Source organism: Chelmon rostratus, chromosome 21 (genome assembly GCF_017976325.1).
Source record: "Chelmon rostratus isolate fCheRos1 chromosome 21, fCheRos1.pri, whole genome shotgun sequence".
Taxonomy (NCBI): domain Eukaryota; kingdom Metazoa; phylum Chordata; class Actinopteri; order Chaetodontiformes; family Chaetodontidae; genus Chelmon; species Chelmon rostratus.
In genome coordinates, this window is record NC_055678.1 from 17,638,905 (window position 1) to 17,652,953 (window position 14,049).

At 41.4% G+C, this 14,049-nt stretch overlaps 1 protein-coding gene across 2 annotated transcripts in view; it reads right to left on the reverse strand.

The window, feature by feature from the left end:
• LOC121624537 (myosin phosphatase Rho interacting protein) overlaps positions 1-14,049 on the reverse strand; it is a 41,766-nt gene that overhangs the window by 8,821 nt on the left and 18,896 nt on the right. Inside the window, exons 9-17 of one of the 2 annotated variants that reach the window (XM_041962284.1) lie at positions 13,012-13,138; positions 11,978-12,076; positions 9,784-9,840; positions 9,139-9,207; positions 8,961-9,050; positions 8,228-8,337; positions 7,155-7,722; positions 5,101-5,238; positions 3,361-3,420 (exon numbers count right to left, since the gene is read on the reverse strand). In XM_041962284.1, coding sequence (XP_041818218.1) covers positions 3,361-3,420; positions 5,101-5,238; positions 7,155-7,722; positions 8,228-8,337; positions 8,961-9,050; positions 9,139-9,207; positions 9,784-9,840; positions 11,978-12,076; positions 13,012-13,138 — 1,318 coding nt within the window. The remainder of the gene's footprint in view (positions 1-3,360; positions 3,421-5,100; positions 5,239-7,154; positions 7,723-8,227; positions 8,338-8,960; positions 9,051-9,138; positions 9,208-9,783; positions 9,841-11,977; positions 12,077-13,011; positions 13,139-14,049) is intronic. The other variant, XM_041962285.1, reaches the window with a different exon arrangement.

Consider the following 14,049-nt stretch of genomic DNA (forward strand, 5'->3'; position numbering starts at 1 on the left):
TGAAAATCTGGTTATATGACTTCTTATCATGTGACCAATGTTGCCTGGTCACATCATCACCACATAGCCAGAAACTCCATTTGCCTCTGATGACTGTGAGATGCCGCTGAGAGCTCTAGAAAAAGGTACTAAGTAGGCCTTGTGTTAAAATGACTTCAAAAGAAGTGAAATGTTATGCCATCAACTGTTATTCAGAGAAAGTGGGAATTATAATTAAACTGTTAGTAGAGACAGCGAAAGGAAAAGAGATCAGACCCGTATAAATGAAGCTCATAGTCAAAACACTTTTAAATGATCTTGGCAAAACAGCCAATCATCAATGTTTACAGATGTATATATTCAAAAGTCTTTCAAAGGGTCAACTCTTTGTCCTTCACAATGTAAAATGCAGCATAGCTGAGTCAAAGGGTTAGATTAATAAGCACATCGAACTACGACCAGAGGAACTCATTTCAGAGGAGAAGAGGCTGATATGATGTGTCAGTGTGAAAGAATCTGATGGCTTTAGTCGTGTAGCTCTTTTTCATGGCTAATCAAATGTTCCAGTGACTCAAAAGGTTCTCAAAGCGATAGTGATTAAACTTCAACAAAATGGGTTCCTCAGCACACAGCTACTGCGGAGTCGATGATCACATAAACCCCGAGGTTAGTTTTCATGCAACACGGAAGAAAAGAGATTTACAGACAAAGAGCGAGAACAGGGTGAGCGGGGTTAGGAAGGGGAGCGGGGCTTGGGGAAGGAAGGGGGAATCTGGGAATGCCACAAAGGAACACAAGGCATCACAGATGGACGACGGCAAGGACAAGGAGCGCTTCCACCTTCAGGTTTTCCAGGTCTTTCTCGTATTTCTGCCGCAGAGTTGTTATGTCTCCCTGCTCTTCGCGTCGTCTCATCTCTTGGGTCATGACTGAGACTTGGGTCACCAGTTCTTGAATACGTTCCTTCAGGGTGGACGTTTGGGCCGAGGCACGATGCGGGGGTCTGTCCTCGTCCGTTGAGTTCTTCTCCGGGTTTGCCGGACTCACCATGCCTCTCAGCTCCTCCATTTCCCGGTCAAACCTCTCCATGAGGTTCGTCCTCTCCGTCTCGTGCTTCTTCTTCAGATTCTCCATGCAGTTTGTCAGCGAGTCGATCTCTTTCACATTTTCTTCTGAACGGACGCGCAGTGTCTCGCTGGCCTTAGTGATTTCCTGCCTCAACTTTTCAGCTTCCCGCTCGTAGCTGTCTTTGACCTCTCGCAGTTCTTTCTTATGCCTGGCTATCATGTCATGAAGCTCAATGTATTGATCCAATGAGTCTATGGGCTCTCCTTCGATCTGTATTGAAGCTTGTGGCCCTGTGGTGCTTTTCAAAGAGGCCTCAGATAGTTGACTCTGAAGATCTACCAGTTTGGACTCAAGATCTCGGACAGATGCTCTCAATTTAGGACAATTAGGGCAATCCAGGCTACCAATCTGAACTTCTGTCTGCCTTTGCTTTAGCTCTTTCTCATGTTGGACTTTCAGCCTAGCGATTAGGTAAGCCATGTAGGCTTCTTTAAGAGCATCAAACAGATATTCAGAGGACTGTTTCTGTTCTCGACCAAAATCAAAGCTCGCTAGAGCCAAAGACAGAAGCTCGTCATCTTTGGCCAACTTCACACTGGATGCAATCTGCTTCAAAACACTTGACTTCGCCTCCAAGGTCTCTGTTAATTCCTTATGAATCAGAGCATTTGTTTCATTATCAAGCCATCTGTACGTGGTTTCAAAATCTGGTTCTGTCGCGCCCTCACTGTCGACTTCTGCTTGTGGACAAATCCTCCTAATCAAGAGCATCAAGCGCTTCTGTGCCATCATCTGTTCTGCTACACTTCTTTCCCAGCTGTGTCTGTCTTCATCTGGTGTTATTTTGCATGTACCCAACAGCTGGCTCCAGAACTCTCCCTCTATCACCAAACTCAAATCTTTCTGACTCACACAGAGCAGCTCTTCTTTTGAAGAACTCAATAAAGTGCTTTTCAAATCGCTGAACATTTTCTCTACATTCACGTCTACCTTTGCTAACATCTTTAAAACCTGATTAATCGCTTCAGACTTCATCTCAATCTCTTCTACTACTTGCTTTAAAAGTCCTTTATCGTCAACCTGCTTCTCTCCTGCCTCAACACACTCACTGACTGTCTTTTCAGCTCCACCTGTCTTCATTTCTAACTTCTCTCGCAGCATTCGTATTTCGTTTTCTGCTTCTCTTAACTTCTCTCTGCTGACTCTCTCAGATTCTTGATTTAGTGTGATTAGTTCACTGTTCCTGGTTTCAAGTTCCAAACAGCGCTGCTCTGTAGACTGAAGGTTTGCCTCCATCTCAAGTAGCTTTGCTTGTGAGGCTTCGTGCAGCTCTTTGAGTTGATCTTTCCCTTGGTGCAAATCCTCATCCTCATAATCTGCTCGAAAGCCGAGACCTTTCAGCGTGGCCTCTTTCAACTGCAGCTTCTTCTCGGTGTCTTTTAGGGTGTTACCAAGCTCCTCCAACGTAACCAGAGCTTCATGAAGCCTCAAGGATTTCTCATTCAGCTCCCTCTCATAATACTCTCTGTCTATAGCATTTGCCTGGTTTTCAGCCTGCTCAGCCTTCAGCCTTTTCAGCTCTTCCATGACCAGATGATGCTGTTTGCCACCCTGCTGGCTGATCAGCTCAGCTTTCAGTCTATCTATTTCTCTGTCAGCCTCAGTCAGCTGGTTTACTATCTCCTGACACCGTTGTTTCAATGCCCCATTTTCACTTGTTAAAAGTTCGACCCTCTGCGAGAGCATCCCAATGGTCACGTCGTTTGGCTCTGAATGTTTTTCAATTTCTGAGAGGGGGCCATAGGGACTTTTAATGCTTTCAAAACTTTGCTTCTGAACCTTCCCCACCAAATCTTCTATGGTAAGAAGACGGGATTCGTACTCACGGATGCTTTCTCCTGCCCTGGCTAAACTCTTTTTTAATGTTTCATTTTCTATCTCCTGCTGGTACTTCCAAGTCTCCAAGATCTTCTGAAGTTGATGTTTCTCTGCTGTCTCTTGATTACAGCTATGGGATCGCAACAATTTTGCCAGCTCCTTTATAGTCAGAGGTTTATCAGTTATCAAGTCTTGTAGTTCCTGAATTGCCTCTGTGCTGTCCTGTAACAAGAAGCTAACTGTTTTTTGGACAGGTTCAGGGGGAGGACTTTCCAAAATGGATGGTTTTTGGGGTTCAGAAAAGTAAGGTTCCTTGATGTGAGAAAGTGAGAGGCCAAGCTGTGCCTGCATATTGCGCTTTTTCAGCTCTTGCAGCTTCAGGAGCTCTTTGGTCTCCTGGTACTTCTTTGTTAAACTCTGTGCTTGAGAACTAACCAGTTCGGGCCTCTTCATCTGGGGCATCACATCAGCCTCCAGACCCAAAGGGTGCTCCAGCTTGGAAAAGGGGACCAGACATTTGGTTAACACACAGCAGGGGAGACACACAGGTTGCTAACAATTTTCAGTGTTAACTACCAATCACTTCCCTCTAATTTCTATTAAATTCACATTACAATTATCTTTCCCACATGATAATCCCAAATTATGTAAATTAAGAGTGATTCAAAACAAAATTAAAAATTCTCTTAGGTTTTAATGGTGTAAATTCAAAGCAAAGGAAAGAGATTAAATGGCCAGGGTTAGTTAATCACAACAGAGCATGCACATTAAATGGTTAAAAGTTACTTCATGTGGTAAGTAATGCAATATTAGTTTCAGCTCGATGGTTTACTCAGGGATGGAAGGCATACCAGGTCCTACAAACACATTTATGAGGTTCTCTGGTCCACACTCATGTCTTGCACCAAAGCAATTCTTTTCTGAGTGGAGATAGTGAATAGTATTATCCAACTAAACTCTAATGTTCATATATATTTTCAAACTCTCTGCATAATTCATTACAAGCCACTTAAGCATACTACTTCTAAAACAAAAAGCAAACAAAAATTGCATCGACTATAATCTAAAAATCACAGCAGTGCCTAACTTCAACTCAACATATGCAAACTGAATCATCTATAAAAGAAATCATTCAGCCTCACTCTGGCAAATCCATCCATTCATTGACACACAAGCACAGAAATTCATCCAGCATCACACATTTATGCCATTACATAGCTATTTACAATACTTGTTAACAGAATAACAAACGGATGGTCTGTACAGCAGTTAATAGAAATGAGAATCTGACGCCCATGCAAATAATTAGAGAACAAGCCGAGAGGTTATTATTCATACACGTTGAGCCAAACATTTCAGCAAGTAGAGCTATTGTGCCAATGACTAAGGAGGATGACATCAGTCTAAATTTAACAAAAAAAAGTGATACAAACTCTTTGCAGTCAAGCACTAGGAAAAATAAGACTGTAATTAAATCTTAATAAGAATATCTGAAACTGTATAATTTAAAAATGAATAAATCTTAAAATCTAGACAAGAATTGTTTGAGGGGGACTGCTGACACATGATTTCTGAGAGTATCCACATCCAATTAAAAAAAAAGTTGAAAAAGTGCAAAAAAAAATATTCCTTGGCAGAGGAGGAAAAGGTGGTCTGTTAATAAAAACAAAATGCTGTAAAGCGCATTTGAAACACTATTCTCATTATTCTTATTGAGTTAAAAAAAATCGTTTAAAATATTTTCTATTCTTCATTTAGAGTGAAATAATCCTCTGAAAGTCACATCAGCAATCACAAAACTTGAGTTCCTTTGTCTAAAATCAACGCAATACTTAATCAACTGCTAGAACGAGTTCAGATACGTACAGACCAACAACACAGAGAGAGGAGATTAACTAGTAGAAGCCAATGTAATAATAAGATATTGATGTTTTTCTTACATGCAATGACCTCATGCAAAGGCACATATCTGTAGCCGTTTTGTTGCTTCGATGTCAGTTTGTTTGAAGTTTTCTTACAATAAAATACATCATGCAAAGAATGTTATAAAATGGAGGAGAAAATACTGCTCAATTGAGAATATGCACATGAAATCTACAACAGGAGTTCCCATCATAGCAGAGACACATACAGCCGAACGCAGCTGCACACCAAATACAGAGACTAACTACTCACCGGAGAGATGTAACCTGCCCGGATGTCCTGCTCTCTCTCCAGAGCCGTCCTCAGCTGGAGCTCCAGCTCCTGCTTGTGCTTGTTTGAGTCAAGGAGCTGCTGGTGACAGCTCTCCAACTGTGCCTTCAGGTCCTCTATCTGCAGGGGCAGCAGGGAGAACGTTCAGAAGACTTCAAAATGGAAAATACGAGATGCCTAATGTTCAGCCCATTACGTGATAGTTTTGTTGTCAAAACTGATCCATATGATTTGAAAGAGTGTACTTTTTAAATCACAGGAGGTGTAGTTGTGAAAGTTTAAGATGACAACTTTGACTGTGAAATTTATACCAGGGCTGTTAGAGCTATCACCCCCAGCAGCCCCTCACTGCAGTGAGAGACTGTGAGAACTGTGAACCACTGCACACTGCACTTTTACACCTCCACCTCCACCTTCTGTGTACTTAACTTTAAGCACAGACACATACTTAACTAAATTATATACATTTTAGTATATTGGCACATTTCATTTTCATTGGTATTTGATTTCATTGGTACATTTATTGTCTACTGTTTATATACATTTTAGTATATTTCAGCTGCTGGGGGTACATTCCATTGGTATATTTTATTCTGCTTGTATATTTTATTCGGTTGGCACATTTCACTGGCATATTTTATTGTTTTTTGTTTAGTGTCTTTTATAGCCTTAGTATATTTTTATTCAGGTATATTTTTAATTGCATTTACGAACATTTTTATTGCACGTTGGTTTATTTTATTGTAGTTATCTTAATTTTATTCTTTCTAATCTTTCTTATCTTTCTTATTATCTGTTTCTAACATGAGGGTTGCAATGAAAATTTCATTGACATGTCATGTTCAATGACAATAAAGACTCTTGAATCTTGAATCTTATACAGCTACTGTTAATTGGTGTCCATTCTGTGAGCTGGCAAAAACTATAAAACTGAAACTCTTGGCTGTTACCTGGTTAATATGCTCTCTGCATACCAGTGCAATGTTTTTGTGGAAGAACAAACACCATTATCTGTCAGTCTTTTTGTTATTCATGACATACCAACAGAGTGGCAAGTCTTATTCTATATAAGGTGATGGCCTCACGTTAATTCCAAAGAAGCTAGCCTGGTAGTTGTGGAGTGGAAAATCATAGACAGCTGATGGAGCAGTCAGAATCTCCAAGTTAAAATTCCAAAACCATATTATTGCTTTAAGCTTATCATCTTAAAGGCTCTGGACTGGAACCTTCAGGGTTCAGAGCTGTGAAGCAAATCATCCTATCAGCCTGTAAAGCTGGCCAACGTTAACTCAAGATGTTAGCGTGGCTATAGGGGTCAGTCAGACATGACTTTCCATCAGTTTGTCATTATTACCACAGCTGGTCAACCATGCAGCTGTTAAATTTAACACATTTGTTAATGTTAAGATTACATTTGAATATTGCTGAGTAATTACTGAGTGACCAAACATTAGTAGTTAAAGTTATACCACAAATTTAATATGTTCGTAAACATGAGCTAAACTGATGCATTTTTCTATTGAAAACCAGGCAAGCTGACTGATTTGACAGGGTAAAAAAAAACTAGAAGCAGCATTATTTTATCTGATTTTATCCACGTAGAATAATATAAATACGGTATCATTCTTGGTACAATCTTATTTTGTTTAATACAACATTGACCAAAATTACAAACTTGTAGTTTAATTTATAGAGAATAATAGCAAATTAAATTGCAATCATAATACTGATGAAATAAACTACAATCACGTATCTTCCTCAAATGGACCCTAGATGGGTTGATGAAATTTAATTAAATGTCTTTTTCTTTTAATAGTTAATAGCAGGAAATTGCATGAGCAGATACCCAATTTAAGAAGACTGGAATCAACCTAATGTGCTGCCATGATGAAGGAAAGCAAGCCAAAATAAAACTGAAAACTTCACATACAGCTAATTCTTCCCGTTAGACTACTTGCCGTGTGCGTACTCACTAAATTTGATACTGATTAGAAGAAATGTTTTTGTTCTTCACTACACATAATGAGCAAACATACCCCTTGCTTGTAATTCTCCAGTAGTTGCTCCAGCTCTGCGGTCTCTCTGGATTGCACTGTGGTGGGCAGAGGGACCCTCCTCTCCTCCCGTATGGGCGTACTCTCCACCTGCTGCCAGTGTTGTTCGATCACCTCCTCAACCCTCTTCTGCCTCTCCAAAGGTGTGGGACCTAATGAATCTGTTTGTGTGACTCCTTCTCTGCTCTCACAGTCTGTACTCCCTCCTTCTTTAACGGACGTCTGCTCTGCCGATGGGGTGGTCACGGATTCATACCTCTTCCGCCTCTCTTCTCTTCTCCGACTGCGCTCCAGCTCTCCCAGGTCTGCCTGGAGGCTCTCGGCCTCCTGGGCCCGCTGCTGAGCCAGGGCCTGTGCAATGGGTCTGAACTCTGCCCAGTCGAAGGTCTTAGAGCGGCCTTCTCTCCTGCGCTCGCGTGCCCTGCTCTTTATGACACCCGGAGCAGATTCTCTGTCCACGGACGAGGCCTCAGAGGAGGGAGAGTCCTGGGTGACGTCTGGCCTAACCAGACCCTCCAAAGGAGAGAAGGAGCCGTGATCCTCAGTTGAGCTGAAAGACAGTGCAAAAGGCATGCAAGTAAATTTCACGTCCACTGGATGAGACTGTGTTTTAGTTGCCAGAGACAATCTGCTGCCATTCTGGCCTTGTGCTCATCTCCACTGTATCTATATTTTCTGGAGCAACTTGTGCCTCTGAAGTGTAAAATTTACTTTTGCATGTACAGAAAAGCCTATATCTATTGATAATGTTAATGTTTAAAGAAGCCTTCACGAGTTATTGATGTTATCTTTACAAACACATGATAAAACTAATTTTGACTGCAGGCTGTGTACACTGATTGAAGTGCAATGGCACCATATCAATCAGAAATATTCTTTTTCAACCTGCTTGTAAAACAACTTTATACACTACTTGAATACAGACGTATGTGACAGACGAGCACATGAGAGTCGACACCCGGGGCGAATTATCTTTTCGGTTTAGATCAGAGGCTGAATTATCTATCATTATGGTTGAAACATGTGTGCAGCAGCGCTGACATGAATGTACTGACCTCGCCACATCAGGGGCAGTGGAGGGTCTGACGTTCTTCATGACTGCTTGGATCCAGTTCCTGCGTATCCCTGCTGTCATGGCCGACAGAGTGTGCACTCCCTCCTGGGTCTAAACATTTAAAAGCACCATCAAATATACGCTGTGACCCCCCCAAAAAAGACACACCTGCATGTAATGTGATACAGCAGCCCTGCAATGAATAATACTTCATTTAAAAAGTTTGGTTTTTGTTTAGAAGGGCTGGGTGACAGTGATGTTGCCATATAGTTTACACTAATTTGGGGCATATTAGGCCTTTGTGAAACAGCTTCATGGATATTTTTGTGTTGTTACTTTTGTATTCAATTAATATGGTGATGCTATTTTTCAGGTACAGTATTTACTATATTAGACAGTATATCAATATCAAAATGTAAAAATTGGCATTCACTTGTTTGTGTCGTGACAACAATATGGTACATTTGAGGCTGTTTGTTTGTTTGTTTGCTGTTTGGTGTATTGGACTGCATTTTACTGAAAGGGGTTTATAATATTTTCATGTAAAGAGAAGCAAAAACATTTGAGACACTTCACATTGCAATGCAACCCAAAAATACTCAGCTAAACAAAGTAACTGGGGAGGGAGGAGGAGACGAACACTTTTCCGATGCTGATAAATAATATAAATGCCTGAATGAATGAACATTCAAAGTAAAAACATTGGTGCTTTATGAGAAGGCAAATCCTCTTACATGTATTTGGAAGCCATAGTTACGCTGAGCCTGGTACTCAGTTACATTGCAACAAGTAGACAGGTCAATCTCACCATCCAGGTCAGAGGCCTGAGGTAACACAAAGATGAAACACAGGGCGAGCATGAAATACAACTGTTCAATGCAGAAATATGCAATAGGGAATGAATAAGCTCACCTCCTCTGCAATTGAATCCTTGTAGTATCTCAGGCTGTGATCCGTCAGAACAAACCAGTATTTCTTCCACTAGGAAACGGTCAGGAAAAAAAAGACAAAGTTGAGCTCCACAACGCTTACAGACGGAGTTCTGTAAAGCAGCCATGCATATCCACAAAGCATGTGAAGGTAATAAGATAATAAGTAGTCACACAAACATTGAACGTCTGGTCAGTCAATAAACCCCGCTCTATGATGACACAGAGTTTCTGTATATCACATAAAGACGTATTTTAAAGCCCTCAGGCTCCACCCTCGTCTTTTAAGTCCATTGAAGATGCGACATCAAAGTCTGACCACACCTCTCTAAAGGCCATAGAATGTTACAGACATTCAAAAGTGCTTTAGGTGGACAGTTCAGATGCTGTTTGAACTGGCTTTTGACTCCCTTTCTGATGGCTCCATCATTCTTTTACATAACGAAAGCGCACAATCTTGGATACATGCCATCATTCTATCTTTATTTACTGCACTGTGCCAATCTGTCTGGATGATCTGAAGTTAGATACATTTTTTCGATTCAGGTTTCACTTTATTATGAACATCAGCAATAAAAAACAATGATTTATTTTACAGACAAAGGCAGATAAAGAGTTCATAAAGTACCTGGCCTTGCTCATCAAGCTTCACCATCCAACCTTTCTTGAAGTTCAGCAAATCCGGCTGGGAAGCAAAAGAAAAGATATTGACTGAAACAGTACTGAAAAACTTTGTGTGTGTTAAAGTGTTCAACATGCAAAATGACCTTAGAAGCAGTCAAAAACAAATATAAACCATGTCATTTTTCTTTTTCAAACTGCTGCAGTAGTTTACCACCACTTGTCTTAAAATATAACAAAATAAAGCAGAACACATATTTACCCAAAAAGTTGGCAGAAACAATTCCGAAATGACTTTCGTCATATGTTAACTCAAGTACAAAATCGTTGTCACTGTTCAAAAACACATGCTCATTCAGTCAGCTGGGGGTAGAAGTTGACCCTTCCAATGGATCGTACAAATTAAAATCAGATGAAATCAGAGAAATGTGGACCACTGGCCAGGGGCAACTTCTGCCAGATTTGTTGCTGGTCTGTGCTACTCCAGCTGAGGATGCAGGACCCAGTGCTCAGTACTGTTGTAGTCTGCTGTGACTCCACACAGTGGAAGAAACACACATGTGCACGGTGACCTCAGGAAGCGGTGCTAAGTTGTGATATACTCTCACACACACAGAGACACACACACCGGTCTCACTCCTCCAGCCGACAGAAACATAATAACACACATGGCACAGAATGGGTGCAATGAATACACGCAGCGGGCAAAAGCCGCACACAGAGGGAGCAGAATGAGGAGTATAACCTGGAGAGGAGAGGGAGAGGAGGGGGCTGCGCTGCCCCCTGCAGCATGGAGGTTTGGCCTACAACATCCACACCCTTGCACCACCACACCAAGGCCAAAGGAACATTTGGAAAAAGACAATTTTAAACTGCAGCAGAAGTCATATACTGATATCAGGTTCTCATGCAATTTGAAATGGGATGACTGACAGATCTATTGTCTCAGAGGGTGGAGAAAAGGTCAAAGGTCATAGCTTAAAGAAAACGTGAATGGATGTATTAAACAGGTAATTTTTGTGTATTCTACTTAAACTCCTAATACTTCAGTGCATAGTTGTGTGTATCGTAAATGCTCCACTTTCCCCAGCTGACCTAGGAAATAATAGTTTGCTGAGCTGTTGGGAGGCAACCACAGAGACGTTTCTCAATTTCTAACTCTCCTAACACTATTACCTAACAGAATGTGGCCTTACAGCCACAACAACAACCCGGCTACCTCTCTCCACACAGCTGAAGACCTGGCACTGATGCTGACCCTGGATCCTACGGCTTAGCAGAACAGGAGAGGCTTTGTCTGGGAGACCAGAGACACACTGCCCTTCAGGACTTTCAATACACAAGTGTTGGTTACTTTCAAAACAATCAAAACAATTCTGAACCCTGTATTTTATCATCAGCTGTATCTTGTATCTAACAGTCTCCTCTGCAAGTGCACTAGTTTGCTTGTGCACTCGTAGCAGCATCATATGTTCGAGCTGAGAAGCAATTTATACTAATCAATGCTAATCAATGAATCAAGGCTATAACTGGCAAAAGAATCGTTAGTTACCTTATCTATTTATCAATATTGAACTTGCATTGATTAGCAATATTTGTTATATCACCACTAACTCAAATTACTATGCATAACCTGAAAGAGTTTGCTTGTAGTAACAACCCTAGAAAGAACAATCACCTGACTCTGCAGCTCCACAGAGCTTTTTAACCTAACAGCTCACAAACACCCACTTACTCAGTGATGCAAGATTCAGATTATGTAGCGGTAAAAACAGAGCTGAAGGGTCTGGACTCACAATCATCAAGTGACCAGTAACATTGTAACTTGTGTATTAACACTATGATGACGGCTGTGCATCTTTTATCTTGTTTTGATGATTTTCAGGCATCTAGCAACACAAAAAATGCTTTTATATATGAGGTAAGAGAGGCTAACCAAGCATACACACACAGACGCGCACACACAGAACACCTTCTGGGTTTTCTTTAGATTATTATTCTATTTCCAAAGCTGCATCTATAAAAAAAGATGCATAGCATAATCTACAGGGTAAGACAAGCCCACTGTGGTCATCATGAGGAGATTTCCTCTAGAAGACTGTGGATGACTCCTGTTTATATGCATCCTAACCTTGAACCCGGTTCTATGAACCCTGGACCTGAGGCCAGTCCGCAAAAGCAAGAGCAGAGGAAACACTCACCGTCATGACTGACTCAGTGGTCCTTCTGTCCAGGGACTTGGCTCTTCTCAGAGGCGGCAGGGTGGAGGGAAAATCCAGACCCACGTCATGCCTGTGCTCCTAAACAACACAATCGTAATTTTTTCTACATGGTAAATTAACTCTCATAAACAAAGAAAAGACAAAAGAAATTTAAAAAAATACTTTTTGACTATGTGAGAGCCAACATATGAAATACAAAAGTCACACATCATTTAGAGTGCATCATGCAATTTGATCCGTTTGGGTGCCGTGGACAGTGACTGTGACAGTCAAACCCACATATTCTTTGAGGATCAACTCTGAACTGCCATGAACCAAGGAGAATGAAAGCAAAAAACACGCTGAGAGCGTGAGGCTCAACTTCCCATCTCCAAATCTGTGTGTGTGTGTATTGTTTGAAAGCAACAGTAAGAATAACATGCTGCTCAGCTGTGCGTGCAGTACGAGGCACACAACCAGTCTTTATCATCTTTTTCTGTATATGTACGTGATAGTTTCATCTGCGCATGACTGACAAAGATCTGTGGCCAGCACAAAAAGCTCAAGTGTTTAACAGCGTCTGAATGTGACTCTGGATCAGTGTGTTGGGTCCCTGTGTTCCTAACGTTTGGTTTCGAGCGGTTCTAGCCCAGCAGAGAGGGCCAGGGTGGGAAAGGGAAGCACAATCGCCAGGGGAATCCCACCACAGAATGGAAACTGGAAATGAATACATCACACACTGCTGACCTCTGACCCACAACTAAAACAAAGACAGGACAGAGAGAAGAGAGATCGAGGGATGAGGGCGAGGGTGAAGGGAAAAGACAGAAGAGTGAGGGGAGGTGCTGGGGGGGGCAAAACCCACATTGGTCGGCCCATCGCCGAGCTCACATCTGCACTGTCATGTGATGTTGTTTAAAGACACTGTTTACAAGTCTTACCGTACCTATTGTGAACTGCTGCACAGTGTTGGCACTGTTGAATCAAATATGCAGGCACACACGCACGCTGGCACGCACACACAGCAGTGTTACCTCTCTGTGGAAGCGTCTGTGCTCACTTCGGCCCTGTCTGGCTCCACTCCTCCCCGACTCCTCCACCTCCATTTTCTCTGGATTCTCCAGCTCTAAGGCCTCCAACTTTTCAATAACACCGGAGCGACTGCAAACAAACAACAATAGATTTAGTATTTCTTATATATTATGATTCTTTATTCTCAATTTTTCCTTGCATGGTAATGACTTCAGACAAAACATCTTAAGCCCTGATAGTTCCAGGAACTAAACTAAGAGCAAAGACTCTTTTATTCTTTCTTGTTTGTGCTTCCACCACATCTGATGAACCATGAAGATTAGGCAAACCAGACTGATAACGGATTTAAAGGTGAGGGAAGGATTTCAGGAGGACATTTTCCCACATGAGGGAGATCATGTTGTTCTTTGTATTTACTGTGACTGAGGTTTGAATGCATTTTATTTATGGATAAAAATGAGACATGCAGAGGAGAAAAATGAGACAACAAACTCCAGACAACCTGGTGAGTTGTCTACATTTAATTGTTTTGGTTTTAGAGCATAACTGCAACAAAACTACTAGCGAATGTAGTTTTACTGTTTAAGTGCTTTGTTTAATCGCTGCTCTCCCTCTAGGCACTACCTCTGCTACCATCACATCATGTGGTTTGACTACACATTCCATTTTTTCTTTCCAACTGTACTGAATGTGAAAGATTTTGTCAATACTACTGTGTGAATGCAGTCAAATCACAATGTCAGCAGTATTTAAATGGGAAACAAAGCGTGTTGTACTAGTTCAAACATGCTGTCTTGCTCTATGACTGTATATACTGAAGCAGCCAAGTGTCTAAAATGTGCATGGAGAGATCCATAAGACATATGAGGTCCACAATATTATGCAATACAGAGTAACAGTTAAGTCATTGGCTTTAAGCTGTTGACAGCTACAGTAAATCACAGACATCAGAGCTGCATTGAAATGGGCACTTCAGAAAAGCTGCTTATTTGAAAGATCTATCTGTAGGGTACAAAGAGCACCAGACCACAGCTCACTGC